The 21,628-nt window shown below is 44.5% G+C and overlaps 2 protein-coding genes across 2 annotated transcripts; both read left to right on the top strand.

Moving 5' to 3' along the window:
- Nucleotides 1–2,910: 2,910 nt before the first annotated feature.
- LOC119172666 (putative ammonium transporter 3) lies at nucleotides 2,911–8,927 on the top strand. Its single transcript, XM_037423817.2, has 6 exons — nucleotides 2,911–3,319; nucleotides 4,098–4,169; nucleotides 4,900–4,959; nucleotides 5,226–5,302; nucleotides 6,902–7,221; nucleotides 8,724–8,927. The coding sequence occupies exons 1-6, from the start codon at nucleotides 3,039–3,041 to the stop codon at nucleotides 8,904–8,906; spliced, it is 993 nt and encodes a 330-aa protein (XP_037279714.2). The 5' UTR covers nucleotides 2,911–3,038; the 3' UTR covers nucleotides 8,907–8,927.
- A 4,271-nt stretch (nucleotides 8,928–13,198) lies between these two features.
- Nucleotides 13,199–20,560, top strand: LOC119172664 (putative ammonium transporter 2). Its single transcript, XM_075893067.1, has 4 exons — nucleotides 13,199–13,755; nucleotides 17,375–17,448; nucleotides 19,444–19,778; nucleotides 20,079–20,560. Exons 1-4 carry the CDS (start codon nucleotides 13,199–13,201, stop codon nucleotides 20,382–20,384), a joined length of 1,272 nt encoding a protein of 423 aa, XP_075749182.1. The 3' UTR covers nucleotides 20,385–20,560.
- Nucleotides 20,561–21,628: the final 1,068 nt, after the last annotated feature.

Genomic DNA, 21,628 nt, shown 5'->3' with positions numbered 1-21,628 from the left:
ATAAGCCTGCAGCTATCCAGTATGAAGAGCTCCGATTAGGGTGCGTAAAGTACGGGGGAATGAAGGGATGTATAGGACGCTCGAAAAAAAAGGAGAAAAAGAAAGAACCTACGGTGGAGCACGCACCCCCCCTCCCCACTCCCCCAAGAATCAGGGGAGAAGATATTGGAGAGGGAAATACGCTTAGCTGACGAGAACCATAGTTACGTTATGGACAGTGAGCACAGTTGCCGACTGACATTTGTTGCTAATTACGGAAGGAATTGTGCCATAGAAATTGTCGTCATAGATCACTCACTACTGAAGGAGCAGGCCTGTTATAAAACGAAAGTAAACACTATATATAGATGACGTGTGATTATGACTCCTGCAATGTGCCGTTATGTCATCTGCTCAGCATCCTCTCAAACATTTGCACGTTAAAACTGTCACAGGAAAAAATCTGGGAGCCTAATTCCTTCAGCAGAAGAACTGTGTTATTTAAATGCATTCGTGTACCACAGATATGTCTTGAGTTACCATTCTGTCTGAATATTTCTTATGCTTCAACTATGCTTTTCTTTAATTTGTCTTAATATTAATAATTGATGAGATTAACGTCCCAAAACAACAATATCATTACGAGGGCCGTAGTGGAGGGCTACGGATATTTTTATTACCTGGGAGGATTGTTTAATGTGCACCTAAATAATAAGTTAATGGGCCTGGAGCACTTGAGCCTCCATGGAAAATGCGGCCACCGCGATCGCGATTCGATTCCGCGACCTGCGGGTCAGCATTGGAGTATCATAACCACTGTACCGTCATGACGGGTTTTAATTTATCTTCAGGAATTTTCTTGTTCGGTAAGATCACAATATGAGACTTCCCTTACAACAACACTCCTTATTTGAATTATTGCACGATGTGGTTTATTGGCATTGGCTTCGCCACAGCAAGCTTGATAATGCGGCAGTGCACTCTTTACAGGAGCTAAAAGTAATTGGTTTTTAGGTGAGTTAAGGATTGAAAGGAGAGACGCTGTCAAGTTGCACAACAGAAATTACAGACGTAAATAGAAAGATCGTAAGGAAATTGCCATGGCTTCGCTTGGATGGGTCAGGTTATGGTAGCTAAAGTTTGTTTGTGTTAACTACTGTTGGCTACAGTGTGGTTATTCTTGTTCACGCTAGAAGCCGAAGAACAGTTTACCAACCGAATGGTACAGCTAGACGAAAGTTCCATAGTGCGTGCACTCACTGCCGTCGTTCAGTCAGTTTCAGAAGCCATCGACGCGAGTAACGCCACGCTCCTAAACCAAGAGACGCTCGCGCTCGCTTACTCCTCTGCTGGCAGATATGCGCACTCCTTGCGTTTTCATCTCCTACGCTGAGGAAGGACATTCGGAGAGGCCGGCGAACTCGTTCGCTGTGGACTTGTGCACAACTGCAACGCTGCAACTACATTTCACGCGGCTTGTGGCAGGGTATTAGAACTTCGCCTCAAGGCCACGTGGAGATAGACAGCAAAACTTGCTCGAATAAGCCAGTAAAGCTTTTGCTTTAAAACGACGATTATAATCAAGGGTGTTCCGTATGCACAGAAGTGATGAAAAGACAGTAGTTCACTGTGTACATAGTGACGCAAAGTCGGAAGCCACAGGAAGGGCAAAGTTTTCTTAGCTGCAGTTGAAAAGAAAAGAAAACGCTCACTGTAGTAAAATAACCCATCTTCTTTACACAGTACAATTAGGGTGAAAGGACGTGAGCTCGAGCATGCTGATATTCCGTCTTAACAACTATAGTCCACAGAAGGGACAAGACACGTGACGGAGGAACGGCATGGCGTTTGCGCCGTGTCCGCCGCGCGAACCTATGCTAGAGCGTACAGTGACCCGATGTCGTGCAGGTTATGGATTGCTCGAATCCGGTTTCGTTTCCCGCAAGAACGAGGTGAACATCCTCGTGAAGAACGCCACTACTGTGCTGTTCGGTGGACTTGTTTTCTGGGCTGTCGGCTACGGCATCGGCTTCGATCCGATGAACAACCCCTACTTCAGCTTCGGCAAATTCTTCACGAGTGCTGATGAAATTCACATGGGGCAACGGTATTCACGGTTTGTCTTTCAGGTACGTTGGCCAGCCAGCTTTCTTGCTGTGTGTGTGAGAGAGAGAATAATAGAGAGCTTTCGCGCGCTTGTAGTTCGCCATCAATTTTAAACAAGAACGATGGCGGTAACACTTGCACTTCGCATTCCTATATCTACGTCGTCTTCCAATGACTAGCTATTGCATTTTGAATCAGGCATGTACAACCAGCCCAATCTTTGAAGTTATTTGGAGTGCGCCACTACGTCATCACCCAGTTGCTCTTTTTTTTTTCGTGTGCATTTGTCGACGATCTTTTCTTTTTGAGTAACTTTGATTTATACTGAATTAGCCCCTTATAGGAATGAAATGAAGTCGATAAATGCTCCACCAGATACGCCAGCTAAGTGCATCTATATACAGGTGGTCCATAATGACGCTATCTAGGTTTCCGTTTTTAGGTATGCACAGCCGGCATTATAGAAAAACTGTGCCATCTTTACCGCCTATCACTTGCTTTTCTCTGGAAGCACGATGAAAGCTACGTATCATATGGCGCGCATAGACGTCACATGGTCAGTCATTATACTCTTAGCTTCTATTGCAGATGCCTAGGTTTCCAAATAGCATGGTGAGTGGGTTGGAGTGAGTCAAGCCGGTGTAATTGTGCATTGAGATTGAAGTACGCAAAATAAATCTGTCATTGTCGTGATTGAAATTTGAACGTTTGCTTGTACAAAGTTCATTCCGGTATTCTACAACATCTTTCAAACGAAATGCAGCCGCTTCTTCAGCTATGCATGTGGCCTGGGTTTAGTGGTCTGAGTGAAAGGGTGAGGTTTCTTTGAGGAATGCTTCAGAAATATAAGGTCACTTGCCTCCCTTCACTGACGCCTTGGTCTTGTTGCGTTCTTTTTTTGTGTGGAGCAGCTAGCGTACGCCACCACGTCGACGGCTCTCGTATCGGGCTCCATGGCCGAGCGCACCAAGTTCACCTCGTACTGCCTGTTCTCAGCGCTGGCCACGGTGGTGTACTGCGTGCCGGCCGGCTGGCTCTGGAACAAGGGTGGCTTCCTGGCACTCATGGGGGCCGTCGACATCGGCGGGTCGGGAGTCGTGCACCTCCTGGGCGGCTGCGTGGGTCTCGTCGCTGCCGTCGTACTCGGACCGAGGCTCGGACGCTACGACTGTGGAACGGCGCCGCTTCCCCTGGGAAACCCAACCAACGCGCTGCTGGGGCTTTTCATGCTCTGGTATACGCACCGCCGTAGCGATTGCGGCAAATAACTGTTGAGGTTTAACGTCCCCAAACCACCATATGATTTTGAGAGACGCCATAGTAGAGTGTTTTGGAAATTTAAACTACCTGATGTTTTTAAACGTGTACCTAAATTCAAGTGTGCGGGCCCCAAGCATTTTCGGCTCCATTAAAAATGAGGCTGTTGTGACCGGGACTTGACCCCCATGACCCTACGGGTCAGCAGTCAAGCGCCATATAACCACAAGGTCACCGTGGTGGGTGACCGAATGTTGCTCTTGTTTAGTCTCACTGCTGTCAACCAATGGTGACACCATGCGCATGCGAAAACGTGCGTAAGGAACGCAAGGCCAAAGAAAAAAAGTAGCATGTGGGAATCGTTTTTCTACGGAGGCATGCTGCTGAGATAGTTGGTGCATAACTTGAGAAAAATAGGTATGTCGTAAAGGGTCAATTGTTACTGAGCATCATTGGTCTGGCTAAAATTAAAAGTCTATACTTTCGTTTATGACGCGACAGTTAAATAGAGGTGTGAGGTTTTTGGTGAACGATTTGAAAGGCTGGAACTATCAAAAATTTGTTTTCTCTTTAAATAAACCATCTGTTACCATGAGGAAGATTAAAATAGAGTTTCGGCATTATACATAGTTACCGTGAATTCAGTTCGTGTTTCCCTGCTTACGTAAGACATTTAAAGAATAAAAGATAGGTGAACGTCTGCACGCTTTGCAACGAACTTCAACATCGTTTTGTTTCTTTGTTCGGTAACACAGGTGGGGGTGGCTTGGATTTAGCGCTGGAAGTACTATGGGAATTGTGAGGAACAAGTGGAAATACTCTGCAAGGTAAATATGGGAAGAGCTACGCATGAATCTAGCACCACTGCTGTTATATTATTGATAAAAATCTACACATATCCCCAAAGTGAGTGCTGATGATCGCGCGAAGAACTGTGCATCGGATCGTGGCCTTCTATTTTGTTCTAGTTAACAAACCTTTTATTTTGTTCTTGTTAATCTTTTTTGTCATGTGTTTTTATAGACGGGTGGCTAAATGTTGGTGTTTTTCGATGTTGTGGCTTTTTTATTTTGTTCCTTCCGGTTAACAGCCTTCTGATAACATTTTTATTGTTGGCAGATGTTTTGGTTTCTTCATCTGCTGTAGATGGCGGGTGGCGGTTTGTGGATGGAGGGACATTGCGCGGTATTAAGGTGCTTCACCCCTAAAACATATATCAAGTCAACATACTTTCTCTAGTGCTGATTTTAAACTAGTAAAAAACTGAAACAGCTCTTTGATTGGGGCAGCTGCGCTAAAAGTTAAGCTTACCATATTGAATGCGTTAAAATAAGATGTATCACATAGCAGATCCTTGAAGGATCGCTAGTTGGGATCATGTAATGAAAATCCACGCCTTTTCCTGCTTCGCTAGCTTTATATCTTGTCAATACATCAGGTAAGTGCAGGCATGGACGAGTACCGCCTTCTCGTTTCTAGTTGGTTCAACTTTATGCATGTAAAATGCACATTACTTCGCTGTAAATGTCCAGCTACATAAGTTTTAATGTTTTCCAGAGCTTCAGTAACGACTATCTTGGCGTCAATGACCGGCGGCTTCGTTGGAATGGCAATGAGGTTGGTCACATCGAAGTTGATACTATTAGTTGGTCTGTTTCTCTTGGTGCTTTCAAAGTTTCAAGGTGTATCCAGCTAATTACAAAAGCTTCAGTCTTGATCGCACGAGATAGATTGCATGATGTAACTTATGCGAACTGTTTTTACGAGAACGTTATTTTGTTGCATATTGTTTACCACTTATGCAGTTGTCACGATTATTAGTCAAGATATCTATAATCAGTACTGGTTGCGTCTCTTCACGACTACGTTTTCATTGTTTTCAGTTTCATCTTGAAGAAAGGACAGCATGATGTGTCGTGGCTCATGAACACTGTTATGGGATCACTTGTGGCTATCTCAGGTAATATTCGATCCACTTGTAATCACCTTGTTGGTTGGTTAATCGATCGATCGATCAATTGATCAATTAATCAATCAATCAATCAATCCGCAATGGCGGCTCGCTGTCGTCTACCCAGCTCAAGAGACTCCACGGCGCCGCAGTTTCTCGCTTGAGAATGCTGGTAAAAAAAATGACAGCTCGTGCACGTGATGTGTCGGTAAGGCGGGTCGACCGGGTAACCATAGCAAACGGCCGCGTAATAACTATGATTTCTTTAAGCATTAAGTTGTCGCTTGCCGAGTACTCTGATTAATGTTCAAAGTTGTTTATGTAGATGTGCGCACATTTTCTAATACCCATATTTTAAATATGCTTTGCTGAATATAAGTGGGTAGTAATATTTCTCTCTTTTTGTAAAACGCCTTTATTATTATTATTTGTTTTATTCTGTCGCATACGTATGGTTCGTTTACATGGTCCTGAGATTTATTTTGCTGTTGACGTCTTGTATCCCCAGTTAACATGAAGATGTGAAACTTGTCAAGCTGTCTCCCCTTTCCAACCATGTACTGAGAGCCATAGGCGTTCACATGCACCACTATTCTATCGGACCCTTGCACTGTGTTCAGTCATTGTTCACAGTGCCGAGTTATCTCTATGAACGATTTTAGTACTAATGGTGGCCAGAGACCCCTTATGTTGCAATGTGATAACATTTTTTTTTTACTTTCCGCCTTTATCCTCGGTTAGCAGGAGGTAGTAGAAAACACCTACTCGTCGCTACTTCAACACTACAAACTGGAACGACGGGTGTACCCTCCACCCCATCCAAGACTAACCAAAGAAGAGACGGTGATTCTCAGACGCCTACAAAGCAATACTTACATACATGGCATATTAATGCACCGCCTCTACCCAACGACGCATGGCTACATGTGCCCGCTCTGAAGCGTACCAGACACCCTGGCACACTTGCTCCTGGAATGCCAGTGCCATGCAAACCACGACGTGCAACTGGAGCGGGACCAAGCCCCAAGAAATAACGACGACCACCTAAGGGAAACGTGGGAGGCCAAGCTCGTCCTCGAGGACCTGAAAGACCAGTGACAACTCGTCGCCAGGGCCAAGAAGGCAGTCGAAGCCAGAGGGTTCCTGGACTGGGGGACCCTCCCACCTTAGGGTGACACCGGGCCTCGCTCGGACCACTGTTTTCTAAATAAACGCTCACTTCTCTCTCTCTCTCCTCGGTTAGCAGGGTACCAACAGCCGGTCATCGCGAGAAGCACGCCATCGTTTAATTTTCTCTGCTGTGTCTTTTGCGAAGCTTTTTTTTTCTTCGGTATACAGAGATTGGTCGCTGCAGTAGAGCTTTGACCTTCCCGGCGCCTATTGGATAACCCTGTGCACGCCTCTGTGTATCACTGTAGGTGCTAAATAAGCAAACTCAAATTGAGTTCACTTGCGAGTCGCGCACGCCCTGCCATCTTCCACTGTCCCCGAGCTTCCAGCATTTAACTGAATGCGCCAAACCGACTAGCCCCGAAAGTCTTTTCTCCCGGATTTCAGATTCAAAACATGGCAGTGTTTACGGTCGCTCCGTGCGTGCCTTCTGCGCAGGTGGCGCCCCCATCTTTCGACCCTGGGCCGCGTTGGTGGTGGGCGCCGTGGCGGCTCTGCTGGTGCTGGCCGCCATACCGCTGCTGGACCGGCTGCGCGTGGACGACCCGACCGAGACGTTCGCGGCTCACGGCGTGTGCGGCCTCTGGGGGCTCCTCGCCATCGGCCTGTTCCCCGAACGCGACACGCTCATGGACTACACGCACGGCCGCTCAGGGCTGTTCGCCGCCGGAGGAGACGCCAGCTTGCTCGCCGTGCAAGCGGCGGCCGCCGCTTGCATCATCGCCTGGGCTGTCGGGGCCTCGGCACTGCTGCTGCTTGTGAGCTATTCGTTCGTCTCCAATACGAATCATCACATATACAGTAGTCACTTGTGGGTGTCACAAGGAGGGTGCCGCTCTTTTACGAATATGTAGAGAAGGTTGTTTTTACGATAACGTTGTTTCGTTGCACACACTTTGCTACTTGTACCGAGGTTTCCATCGTTTCTTGGTGGAAACTTGAAAAGGCAGCGCAACAGACAAGAAGTAGCGTTAGGAACTATGTGTATTTTCTTCGATAGTCCTTATTTGTTGGGCTGCTCTTACATTAGCGAAATTTTTTTTTTCATTTTCACAGAACACGGATGAAGTCAGTCATCATCATTCTCATCAATGTCAGCGTGTTTTATTACGCTGCAGGACAAAACCATCTGCCAATGATCTCCAGTTATCCCTATCCTGATCGCGCTGCTAATAAACAATATTTATTCATTTCATTACATATTTAACTTTGCCTTTGCTGGCCAATGTATGTGCGTAGCTAAACCTTGAATAGTAGCACAATTGACAGTCAACTCAAATACACAAAGTGCGACAAAACTCACAGTTCCTGACTACGTGCGTAGTCAAGAATTGCGGGATAGAGCTGTTCGCGAGGACCCAGGGCGCGACCCGAGCTCAAGGCATCCCGGAGTAAAGAAACCTTTTTTTGGCTATTTCGTACATAAGGATTTTCAACCGCAAAGCTGTTTAAGAGACCACCCTGCCGTTGCCCAGCATCTCCATTTGGCGTCTTGAAGGTCCCACATTTGATAAGCCGGGTAAGCCGCACGTTTGTAACTTCAGCGCTCGTTTGGCCGTGAACGCCAGTTTCGTGGAAGGACCAATTCGTCAGTGCGAGCCAGTGAAGCGACAACGAAAAACCAGCGCTGTTAGATGCACGGTGAGCAGCAAAAAGTGGGAAAACACTAAAAAGGATTCTACACAACCAAAAAACAATAACTACGATGCAAAGCGCAATACTACTACTACTACTACTACTACTACTACTACTACTACTACTACTACTGTTACTACTACTACTACTACTGCTGCTGCTAATAATAATAATAATAATAATAATAATAATAATAATAATAATAATAATAATAATAATAATAATAATAATAATAATAATATCATCACCTCGGGTTTTACGAGCCAGAACTACGATATAACTACCAGGCGCGACATAGTATAGATGGTTCCGCAAATTCTGACCATTGTGCTCTTTAATGTGCACTGACATTGCATAGTACACGGGCATCTACCATTTCGCTCTTATCGAAATGCGGCAAAGCAGATCATATATGTATAATCACAAGAAAATAACGGGAAAGGGTATGAAGTATCACACAATCACGCGAAAAGAACACAAAAGAACAAGAGAGAGTAGTAGGTAAACCTGATGAAAAACCCGACCGAAACATGAACTATTTAATACTCAGCATCTCCCATACCTTTTATTTGGAGTGCAACTGGCTTTGATTTTTGTTTTCTCTCGCTCTCTTTCTTTTGCGTAGCTGATCAAGTACACGATCGGACTGCGCATGACGGCCGAGCAAGAGATCCTCGGCCCTGACCTCGTGGACCACGACATCGAGCACGACTACAATTCGCCTTTTCTCCGCGCTCTGCAAGAACACTACCGCGCTGGTCGCAAGCTGAAAGCACTCAAGATCAAGGTGGACATTCTAAGAGAATAATAAAAACAAAGTAACATTTAACACCGTAACATGTCGAGTATGATACTTCCGAGCTCGCCAAAACTGAAATACAAACGTGCGTATATATGCTGGAAGTATGCTGGCACACGGGTGCGATTCGCGCAGTAATCCCCTCGAAAGTGCTCGCTAAAATCATCCAGCTAGTATACGGCCAATGATATGCCTTCAGCAAAAGATTTGGTTGGAAAGATTTGTCTCACAAATAACTCTAGAATAAGCAGCTTTTGCGAAGTGGGACTTGGGTTTCTTCTACTCGGGACACCGTTGTGAGTAACGGCTTACAACGTTACAACGTTACAACGGTTACTAGATCCTCTAGGATCTAGTAACGTTGGTTGTGAGGGCGTGGAAGTCGCGGTGCGGAACGTAATTTAGGGAACATGACAAAACATCGTGACCGGCGCAACCTGATGAAAAAGCACGAGTTAGAAGAATATCAATAAGACGTGCTTTTGGTTTTCTGAGCGAAGCAGTGGCCCGAAAGAGAAAATATCGAGCGTGTAATTAATGTAATCGAGTCGTTGCATTGTATAGAAACTAACCACGAAAGTGATAGCTGTGAATAGGGTATGCAACTTCCACATACAGAACTATTACATACACACATGGCTGCAGTGTGAGCAAGGCCATTGCCCGTTATTTTTTTCCCCATCTCTACCTAATCCGCTTCTTAACTTTTAGAGATATTTGCTGCTCATTAAAAAACACCAGGCCTGCGTCGAAGGCGCAGCACAGTCACTGCGAATGCTAGAAGAGCATTCGCAGTGAAGAGAAGAGAAGAACGGTGTTTCAGAACCTTTTCAAAACACTCATTGGGTAACTGCTACAAGCACACTTGCATGATACCCACTAGTGCATTAATAATAAATCTTTTTTTTTTGGTAGTAGGCTGGCATTCGCTATGCTATTTTTCGTCATTCTTCTGAGAAGCGTATAGTATCCGCTAAACACTACCTGGCAAGGAATTTTGTGCCTAAGGTACTCGGCTGCTGACCCGCGAATCGCGGGATTGAATCCCGGCTGCGGCGGCTGCATTTCCGATGGAGGCAGAAATGTTGTAGGCCCATGTGCTCCGATTTGAGTGCACGTTAAAGAACCCCAGGTGGCCAAAATTTCCGCAGCCCTTCACTATGGCGTCTCATAATCATATTGTGGTTTTGGGACTTTAAACCCCACAAATCAATCAATAAATTCATTGTACAATTGTCTACTTGACCCTATGTATGTTGTACACAATTTGTATACGTAAGCCGCATTTGTATCAAATACCATTTAAGAAATTGTTCATGCAGTGGCGGACGACGATGAGGAATTATGGCTGAAATTGGTATGCGCCACAGTTAATAGAGGAACAAGAACGAGCTTCCGTAATAGGTTCAAGCATTGGATGCCCCCCCCCCCCCCCCCCGTTGCGATATTCGCATTGTGCGACGACTGGTTGTTCTTTCGTTATTTTGAAACGATTTATATGTTGTATTAACGCGATTGCTTTCCCAACATCAAGCCTGGCTAAAGCAAGTTTGCCAACAAGTCACAAGCACCGGCATACAGAAACAATACCTGTGAAAACCTGGTTAAACACCAAAGGCATATATGTATCCTCCTTTAACTGCCGCCTCTGTGAAGTTCCAGCAACAATCTAACATTGGTTTATTATTTGTAAGGACGCTATATTTTTCTGGGATGTCCTGCAGAGGGGTTTTAAAAAAAGCGTCTGAATTTAAATTCTCATAGCATCCGTTATCTTGTACCACCCGAATGCAACGACATGCCAGTTGACATGCTGTTGTTGATGGGCACGCATAGTTTGTGGAAAACTCTCATGTTGGACAGGCATGTGGAATCAATCGTGTCTTCGCGAAGCCACTTTGTGCAAATGACTGTGTGGCTAAGGGACTTTTATGACCAACTGCAATTTCAGCCGGACTGGTATGCTGAGTTCATGAAGTGTGCTACTCAAATACCCCTTTAGACATTGTGTTATATGAGATTTACTTTGTAACGTCCATTGTACAATAGCCCCGCCGCGGTGGCCTAGCGCCTAAGGTACTCGGCTGCTGACCCGCGAATCACGGGATTGAATCCCGGCTGCGGCGGCTGCATTTCCGATGGAGGCAGAAATGTTGTAGGCCCATGTGCTCCGATTTGAGTGCACGTTAAAGAACCCCAGGTGGCCAAAATTTCCGCAGCCCTTCACTATGGCGTCTCATACACATATCGTGGTTTTGGGACTTTAAACCCCATAAATCAATCAATAAATTCATTGTACAATTGTCTACTTGACCCTATGTATGTTGTACACGATTTGTATACGTAAGCCGCATTTGTATCAAATACCATGTAAGGAAAAAAAAACGGTGTATAAAACGTCGTAAAATAAAACCGGCGTAAAAAATACTGGGCTGGCACCCAGCGGAACAGAGTTCGAGTCCCCCTGTTTCAATGATGCTTAGTTTATTTTCTAATTTCGTGCGATGAGGGTGGACAACTTCGCGTGACCCGAGTTTTGATCTCGTAACAGCTTTCGCTGTAAAAGAGTCGTTGAGACAAGATCACCTGATTATGGCTTATATTTTACTCTAGAATAAAGCGTCACCCTTTTTTAGTGGAACTGACCGTACGCTGCAGATATGTTGCTCCCTGTTCCATATTTACGCGACCTGCATATATTTATATTCCTGGTTCCATATTGAGCTGAGCAAATTGTGAATCTCAAAAGAGTCTTTCTTTCTTTCTTTCTTTCTTTCTTTCTTTCTTTCTTTCTTTCTTTCTTTCTTTCTTTCTTTCTTTCTTTCTTTCTTTCTTTCTTTCTTTCTTTCTTTCTTTCTTTCTTTCTTTCTTTCTTTCTTTCTTTCTTTCTTATGATGCATTTTGACGTCTAATGGGAAAAACTTAAATGTCGGTCAATGGACGGCGTCAACGCGGTAGGGAAGGCGTGTCTAGAAAACTTTTTCGCGGGGAGGGGGGGAGGAGTGGAAGGGAGCTATTTATATACCCTTCATGTAGGTTCGTACGGCTTCATGTACGTTCAAGCAGCGCTTCGGTGTGTTGCATGTATAATGTACAGATGCAGAACTTAAATCTCCCGGGGGAGAAGGTGAAACCTCCTCTCCCCACCCAATTCCTCTGTTTTCGCCTATGACTGACATTGTTTCAGAGACATTACACAGGAAAGATACTTTTAACATGCGAGTCCACAAACCACCGCTTGGCACTATCTTGTTTTCTCTTCAGAGCTGCGTGTGAGCCCCATGGTGAGCCCGTGCGCCCTGTGACGCCATTTATTCCCGCTTTCCGCGAACGCTTGGTGTACAATGCGATCCTATCGATTAGCACGACAGTCGAACTTGGAAGCTTCGAAACAAAAATAGCGAAAAAAAGCAGGTGGGAGGAGCTACTGCATCGGACGCAATACATTTTCATGATTTCATCGTTGTTCTGTTTTATAAATTGTGCAGAGCTTTTTGCAGATAGCATGAGCGCTCTCACAATGGCCTTCCCACTTTTGTGGACGCCAATGTATGTGACGTATGTCACAATTTCCGCTGTGAACGCGTCGATTTTTGCGGCACACGCAAAAAAAAAAAAAAACAGCGACGCCATCTTCTGGTCGAAGCCTTGCGTTGCTCGCCTTGCGTGGAAGCTTAGTCATTCAAAGGCGTAAAACACATTCCCAGCAGTGGTACTCTGTGCGAGAATTTCTGCGCAGGACTTTCCCTGCTTGAGAGTCAGGCGAGATACAGAAGCAGTGATAGGGCATATGGGTGTTAAGAGAAGGCAAGCATTGGAAGGCTGCAGCGCAAAGTTCACGGCCGACGATGCCACATGGACGCTTACGTCGTCGATAGTGGTTTTCACTATGCAGACAGGTAAGGCACCGGAAGATTGTTTTTTATTTTATTATTTTTTTCCTGTATCGCGAAGCCTCAGCGCTTACAGTTGACACAGAATTATTCGCAGGAATGGCGTGGCAGAGTATATAGAAGCTACGCGAAATTACAGATAACGCACAAAAAACGTTTCGCTAAAAAAACTATATCCATGCTGGCTAAGGTTACTTACAGATGTTGTTGACACAGTCTGCATTTTCGTCACCAGCGATATCTGTAACTCTCAATCTTCATAAAGCAATAATATTTGGGTACTGCGTGCCAAAACACGATTTGATTACAAGGCAGAGGGTTCCAGATATTTCGACCATAGTGTTCCTCAACGTTCACTGACGCCGCATATATCATGCGCTGACACCGCTAACGGGGCCACCATTTTTCATGCGAGCAGGCTTTGGCCTGCTCGAGTCAGGCTGCGTCTCCCGCAAGAACGAGGTCAACATCCTCATGAAGAACGTGGCCGACGTGGTCGTGGGCGGCCTGGGTTACTGGTGCTTCGGCTACGGGCTGCAGTTCAGCTCGGGCGGCGGCAGCGCGCTCTTCAATGGCTTCGGCTTCTTCCTGGTGGACGCCGAGATGCAGGACATGGGCCGCACGTTCGCCTGCTTCCTGTTCCAGCTGTCGTTCGCCACCACGGCCACAACCATCGTGTCCGGGGCGATGGCCGAGAGGACGAACTTCACGGCCTACTGCATCTTCTCGTTCTTCGACACGCTCGTCTTCTGCATACCGGCCGGCTGGCTGTGGGCCAGCGGAGGGTTCCTGAGGCAGCTGGGAGCGCTAGACTTCGCGGGCGCCGGGTGCGTGCACCTGCTGGGCGGCACGTCGGCCCTGGTAGCCGCTGCCTACCTGGGACCCAGGGTGGGACGCTACGGAAGCGGTCCACCTCCCGAACTTGGAAACCCAACCAGCGTGCTGCAGGGGGTTTTCACACTATGGCAAGCTTCGTTACGACGACTTTTTGAAGTACTTTTTGAAGTTTGTGGGCATAAGTTGGCAGCAGCAAGCACAGGACCGGGTTAACTGGCGGAACATGGGAGAGGCCTTTGTCCTGCAGTGGACGTAGTCAGGCTGATGATGATGATGATGATGATGATGATGATGATGATGATGATGATGATGATGATGATGATGATGATCATGGCGCTACATCGCTTTGCCGTCTATCACAATTTTCTTCACTTGTCCAAAGTTCTAACAGAAAGCGAGATTGGTTCATATTGAGAAAACCAGGAATCAATTATGCCAGCGCACATCGAAACAAAAACAACACTCACAGGGAGGTCTTAAGAAGCTAATAAATAACGAACGGTTCCGACGTACCTTCTAGCTTTAGGACCTCTTTCCGCATAACATCTCCCATGTATGTGCATCACAAACGAAACAATAAACTATAGAACTAAACACAAGTGCTATGCTTCAACTTTCATTGTTCGCCCCTTGTATGAATATCGTCTTTGTTCCGATGAGCGCTGCTGTATCTTATCACAGCTGATTATTAGCCCACCAGTAATATTTTCTGCTCGTTTCATAAAAAGAAAATATGCAGTTCCAAAGTCTTATAAATTTTTGTTGGCCTTTCATTGCTCGAAAATAATCATTGAATCATATCCTGAGCTTACAACTGAACACTTTGGTGAAGAAAAACCGAAAAGTGAGATAGTTAGTACTGAATATATGATTCATTCTTAAAAAAAAAAAAAACAGAAGAGCCAAAGGGCGTCAACAAGAGTGTGTCTTTGTCCTTTTACAAAAGAAAATCTGCAAGGGGCCCTGCAACGCTTTTTGAGCATGGTCAGGAAACGCTGCTGATTGGTGGTAGAGGCTCCAGACAACACGCGATCCAAATATTATAACACAGCACGCAGCCTGGAATTAACAATAAATTATCAGTCAGCAAAAATTAATTTTTCTTCTCTCGACAAATCACGCAATATGCCCGAAAATTACACGTAGTAAGCTCATCTATCAGCCATTGGCTGATATAAACATGGTGTGCTCATTCGTTACAAAGATCGCCGCGGGAGGCCGCTACTTGTCCACGCGTGCGCGCGCAATCACACTGAGAAATACGCGCATTTGAAGAAAAAAAAAAGAGAAAAAAGGGCTCAAGATCGCGAACCACGCGTGACGTTTTCCTGTGGCCATGCCATTCCTCCTTGCTTAGGTTCTAGCGCTTTCACCGGGTCGAGAGGAGAGTGCAATTGAAGTATGCGACAAATCTTTGTAACTCTACACGCACTGAACGGATTCTCGCTCGCTGGATTCCGTGTATATATATATATATATATATATATATATATATATATATATATATATATATATATATATATATATATATATATATATATATATATATATATATATATATATATATACCTTTTACCCTATCTTTTTAATTCCTCCTCACCCCCATTCTTTGTGAGCTACCGTTGAGGTGTCGCACCCTGATGCAGACAGTTACGGGGCTCACTTTTCTCTTCTTTTCCCTCTTATAACCACTTCTCATAAAATTTTTTTATAAATTCGGGAGGCACTTAGCTCTTCCAGTGAATTCATTCCATGGTTACTTGAAAAAGTGTTTCAGGGCCTCTTTAAGCATTCGTGTCGTGCACTTCGTCTTTTTGCGCTTCCACTATTTAAGAATTCTGTGAACTTGCGCCTTCACTCGCGCTTATTGTGTGTATCTCCCTTTATCATTTATCCAACCCTTTGTTAATTTTTTAAGTGCAAGTAGGCCCGTATGAATGACAATGTTCATGCTTCCCTCCATCACATTGTCTCTATTTAGGTAGCGATTGCGATGTATCACAACGTCGTACACATCCACATATACTCTATGAACTTTCGCATTTACAGAGCACTAAACACGGGTCTTTATTTACTTTACTCAGGTGGGGATGGTTGGTTTTCAACGCTGGCAGCACAGTCGGCGTCACAAATAACAAGTGGAAGTACGCATCAAGGTACGCGAACATGTTTGTTAATTTGAGCTCTACTTGCTTCCTAGGCTCTATATGGAACTCTTTCGCCGTTCATTTTTTTCTTCTTTTTTCTCGTCGTTCTCTTCTTCAATGTAGGGTAGTAAACTCCTAATGTCTGCTTTTTTGTATTGTGTGGTTATTTTATCAGATTGGAATAGTGGAGCTGCTAGTCAAGTAATGCTGAATAGCAAAAAAAACACAGATAGATAGATAGATAGATAGATATATAGATAGATAGATAGATAGATAGATAGATAGATAGATAGATAGATAGATAGATAGATAGATAGATAGATAGATAGATAGATAGATAGATAGATAGATAGATAAATAGATAGGTACGTAGGTAGGTAGGTAGGTAGGTAGGTAGGTAGGTAGGTAGGTAGGTAGGTAGGTAGGTAGGTAGGTAGGTAGGTAGGTAGGTAGGTAGGTAGGTAGGTAGGTAGGTAGGTAGGTAGGTAGGTAGCAAAACTTGATTTTATTACTGGAGACCGTAGTGAAGTGAGTGTTTTGAAAAAAAAATGTTTTTTAGCTTTGATGAGTTGGTAGAAATGAATGACAGCAGCCAATGCCCCTTCAACGCTTTCGGCTGGATATGGCTTGCACTGTGTTGCCGAAGAGCTCATGAAGATGTCCGCGTCTTCACACCTGCAGTGAGCTATATTCGTACACTGCCTCAGTCACACTGATATGTTTGAATTCAAGCTAATGCAATGGACATTAATTTTGCTACAACACAACCGTCACCCAACCAACGCCTGTACCTGTATGTCGAAGGCCGGGAGCCCCACGCACGCTACCATGGCATTAATTATTATAATTAATTAATTAATTAATTAATTAATTAATTAATTAATTAATTAATAATTGATGTGCATATTTGTTGGCGGTACTATTCGCTTTATTATGCGCGAAGTGTCAGTGAAGCTTATTGACTGCAGCATTATATAAAGTTTTGTTCCGTTCGGAAACGCTGCTGATGCTTCGTAACAAACCACCTACTTCGAAAAAACAAGGAAAGAAAAATTCGTATCTTTAGAGGATCTTCATGTAAACGGATAGGCTCTGGGGGACACACTGTAAACAAATAGCGAGGGAAAACGTCTGTTTCACAAGGCGGAAAGCAGCTCTTGAGCCGGAATTTCAGTGGCACTCTGTCAGTTGACTTTTATTTGTTTTTTAATCGAAGGGCGGCAGTGAGCACCATCAACGGTTCTATAGGAGGAGCTCTTGTTGGACTACTGCTATCGTAAGTTGATAGTTTCACGCACGTACCTTTTCATGAAAACAAACAAAAAAAGTGTTTCCAGCTTACTTCATTTGTTGTTTTCTTATTCACCTCTGATGTGTCATAATACTTCGATTACCATTTCATTGACTGTGGAAATTATCCAAACTGACATATTTGATATCACTGCATGGGAAAAGCAATCTTACAAAACTTTGTCTTTAGGCAACCTACCATGCGATTCGGCGCGTATAGTTAAAAAAAAATAAAGGTACATACCCTATATATAATACTATATTACGGTGCTTATCTGACAATAATTTGTTGTAACTATCCTTGTTGCAGGTACGCCATACATAGGAAGTTTCTCATCATGAACATAGTCTCTGGTCTTCTGACTGGGCTCGTTTCAGTTACAGGTAACGGGACTCTCGTATTATTCAATACTGCCTCTTCTCGCACACCGACTCGTCAATCAGCATAATTTAACGTCTAGAAAAATTATAAATAGCATTATGCGCAGGTTCTTTAGAGTAATTAAACGACCTTCCATAAACACCATTTTGAAATGCCGCAGCCGTGGCCGGGAATCAAATCAGCGTCCTAGATATCAGCAGCTGTTGACGAAGACCAGATGTTAGCAACGAAAGAACGTTTCTTCTTGCATAGCAGTTTTTGGAAGGCGTACGATACAGCTACACTTTAAGTGAATAACGAGGGGTGTACTGAATTTCCCTTAATGAACACTTCAAAAAAAATTGATCCTCGATGGCGAGAAACTGACAGGGTCTCTTAAGTACTCGATTGAGATGACTATAGAAGATGGAAGCTCCTTCTTTTCTTCTCACTCGATGTGCTCCCTCCCGCCAACCTCCGAGAGTTTTCTGCACATAACGTGGTTTTCAACATCCTCCAGGATTGGAGGCATTGCAAGATTTCTGCATCTATCCCGGTTCTGTGTCGCCTCCGTGATTGGCTCACGTCTTAACAAGCGACGATGTCATGTGATGACGGCACTATGCAGCGTCACGTTTTGTGACGTTATGGTGAAGTGACAAATTTTGCCAAACTGTGATGCGGTGACGTCGTCACCTAATGATTTTCGCGTCACTTGTGTTGACACCAACGGCCAATTTTTGCCTTGATGAGTCATCGAAGGTTTACACTTCAAAGGACCCCTGACAGCGAAAATTTTGTTGGCGACTTTTTTACAGGTATTTGTAGCTTTGTTAGTGGTAATTCCAAAATTGATTCGTAAATGGTCAAACCCATTGTGTAATTTATGCTGGTGTCGTTAAATCAGAACGATTTGCGTCAGTTCAAAACGCCTGCCTAAATACCACAGAAAACTAGCGCCCCACAGCGGGGCAGAGCCTGAGGCTACATGCGTATAAGCTTCAGTGACGCTGAACGCGCTGTTTCCAAATAGGGAAACCCACAGGTGGGGAAGAAAGAAACGATGTAATTGCTTTGAACGTGTCCGCCTCAGAAAAAAAAAAAAAGAAAAGCATTCCTGGCACAAGCAACAAAAACCACCTTGAGAGCAGCCCGACAACAGAGTGAGAGGGGTGACGAACAATGTTCTCTGACGCCAACAATACTTGCTTGACCTCTGCAACGTCACGAAAGGGCTCCATGTCTACGTCAAACCACAGAATATGTTGATTGCACCAGAATACTCGGATAAGCATGTATCCTTACGTTAAGACAAAATTAAATTATCTTATAGGCTATGTTCATTACTAATAATTGGTCATACGCGCCCTCGCATGCAGGACTCTCAAACAACACGAGCATCTCGATTGATTGATATGTGGGGTTTAACGTCCCAAAACCACCATATATGAGTATGAGAGACGCCGTACTGGAGGGATGTGGAAATTTCGACCACATGGGGTTCTTACAGTCCACCCAAGTTTGAATGCACGGGCCTACAGCATTTCCACCTCCATCGGAAATGCAGCCGCTGCAGCCGAGATTCGATCCCGCGACCTTCGGGTCAGCAGCCGAGTACCTTAGCCACTAGACCACCGCGGCGGGGCAACAAGAGCATCTCAAGCTTCAAAATTTGGCGTCATGGGTAATTTAACAGCGAGCTTCTGTGCTGTATGCTAAGCATCCGCACCGGCGTTTCGTACACAAGAACACTACGTTTGCATAAAGCCATTGCTCATGTACTAAAAATTCCAGCCCATGTCAAACGCACGTTATCGCGTACGCAACATCGTGACGCGGTTGCAGGGTGCTCAGCACTAAAATTTGATGATAATGCCCTGTTGAATGGTTTATGCCGGCAAACCGTGAAATTTTGTGGGCACGCTAATTCAGAGGTCGGGTGGCCTCCCACCCTACGTGGTGGCTGCGTGGTCTGAGGCTAAAGTGATCGTTAACTGACACGTATTGATGACGTGCAGGTGGCTCAGCGTACCTGGGAGCACTAGACAGCCTTCTGGTGGGATCGCTAGGCGCACTGCTGTCTAGCGGCGTTACTCCACTTCTCAACAAGTTTCGCGTGGACGACCCCGTTGATGCCGTATCCGTACACGGTTGCGGTGGTGCCTGGGGCCTGCTGGCCATCGGCCTGTTCGTGCACGACTTCTCCGACGAAGATGATCAGGACGACCAGGATGAGCAGTGCAGCCGCTGCGGCCTGTTCAGGGGAGGCAGCGCGTACCTGCTTGCTATACAAGCGCTCACATGCGTCACCATTGTGCTCTGGAGTGCCATAACCACTTACATTCTGCTCGTGGTGAGTTTAGATAGATAGATATATATATATATATATATAGATAGATAGATAGATAGATAGATAGATAGACAGGCAGGCAGACAGAACGATAGATAGATAGATAGATAGATAGATAGATAGAACAATAGATAGATAGATAGATAGATAGATAGATAGATAGATAGATAGATAGATAGATAGATAGATAGATAGATAGATAGATAGATAGATAGATAGATAGATAGATAGATAGATAGATAGATAGATAGATAGATCGATCGTCCTGTGTGCGTGTGTCTTAGGGGTCGGTGCAACTTGCAGGTCGTGAATAGGCTGGTGCCCATCCGCTTGAGCCTGGAGCAGGAGGTGCTCGGTGCCGATCTGGTCGAGCACGGCATCGTGCATCCGGACATTGACTACGCGCAGCTCCTGAGGCGCAACGGGCTAGAGCCGAGCAACCTACTGCCGCCTCCCACCGCAGAACGGCTTGACAGGGAGGCGTGGGACCTGCGCCTGTGCCGCAGCTACCTGGCCGAGCATCTCGGGGGACGTGGCGTTCAGCAGCAGGAACCGAAATCCTTCTGGAGTTTCCTCAGGAGGCGCCAAGTCAAGCAGATACATCCATGAGTAGGTTACCTGGCCAGCTTCTGCGTTTCTTGTGATCAATCGGCCCCTGATTGTTCCTTTGTTTCTTCTATCTATCTATCTATCTATCTATCTATCTATCTATCTATCTATCTATCTATCTATCTATCTATCTATCTATCTATCTATCTATCTATCTATCTATCTATCTATCTATCTATCTATCTATCTATCTATCTATCTATCTATCTATCTATCTATCTATCTATCTATCTATCTATTGTTCTGTCTATCTATCTATCTGTCTATCTATCTATCTATTGTTCTATCTATCTATCTATCTATCTATCTATCTATCTATCTATCTATCTATCTATCTATCTATCTATCTATCTATCTATCTATCTATCTATCTATTTATCGTTCTGTCTGCCTGCCTGTCTATCTATCTATCTATCTATCTATCTATCTATCTATCTATCTATCTATCTATCTATCTATCTATCTATCTATCTATCTATCTATCTATCTATCTATCTATCTATCTATCTATCTATCTATCTATCTATCTATCTATCTATCTATCTATCTATCTATCTGCTGACCAATGCCATCCTGTACTCTGAATAGCCGTGATTATCCACATGGTCTTTACTTTTACGTATCTCTCTTTTCTTCCGTTTCTGCTCTCTTCAACCGAACCTCGGTGTAGTGTAACAAACCGGTTATTTGAACGAAGTACGGGAAACATATTGAGAGGCCTGTTTATTGTTCAATGCTTAACTATGAAACCAACAAACAATAAAGCCAATGAAAATGCAGTGTGTGTTTGTTTTCTTCGTGCTTTTGGTGCACTATACTGAGACACCTGGACAAAACGAGAAGACAGGATACGTAAGTGTGCAGACTTGCAACTGTTTATTGCTTACAATGCACGACCTATATACAAAAACAAATATGAAAGGGTGGCAGGCAAATAAAAACCCATAAAACATGAAAAAAATAATATTTAAGTGCGCTCAACTGGGATTCAAGAAAACATACGTGGATTGACAAAATGGGCGTCTACGAAATTAAAAGCTCGGTTTTCCAGCACCTTGAAATGAGAGTTTACGTCGTTTGACGAATCATTTTTAGTATAAAGTATGCCTCCATGATCACTCGTCGTTTTTTTTTTTTACTTACAACGATCCAAGATCTTGGAATTGCTCAACGAAGGTTTACACTGAAATGGTACGCGATTCGCCGCTAAATGGCCTGGAGACGGCAGCATGTCAGTCACGCAT

This window comes from Rhipicephalus microplus, chromosome 4 (genome assembly GCF_043290135.1).
Source record: "Rhipicephalus microplus isolate Deutch F79 chromosome 4, USDA_Rmic, whole genome shotgun sequence".
Lineage (NCBI taxonomy): Eukaryota > Metazoa > Arthropoda > Arachnida > Ixodida > Ixodidae > Rhipicephalus > Rhipicephalus microplus.
This window is presented reverse-complemented; position numbering and strand designations above follow the sequence as displayed.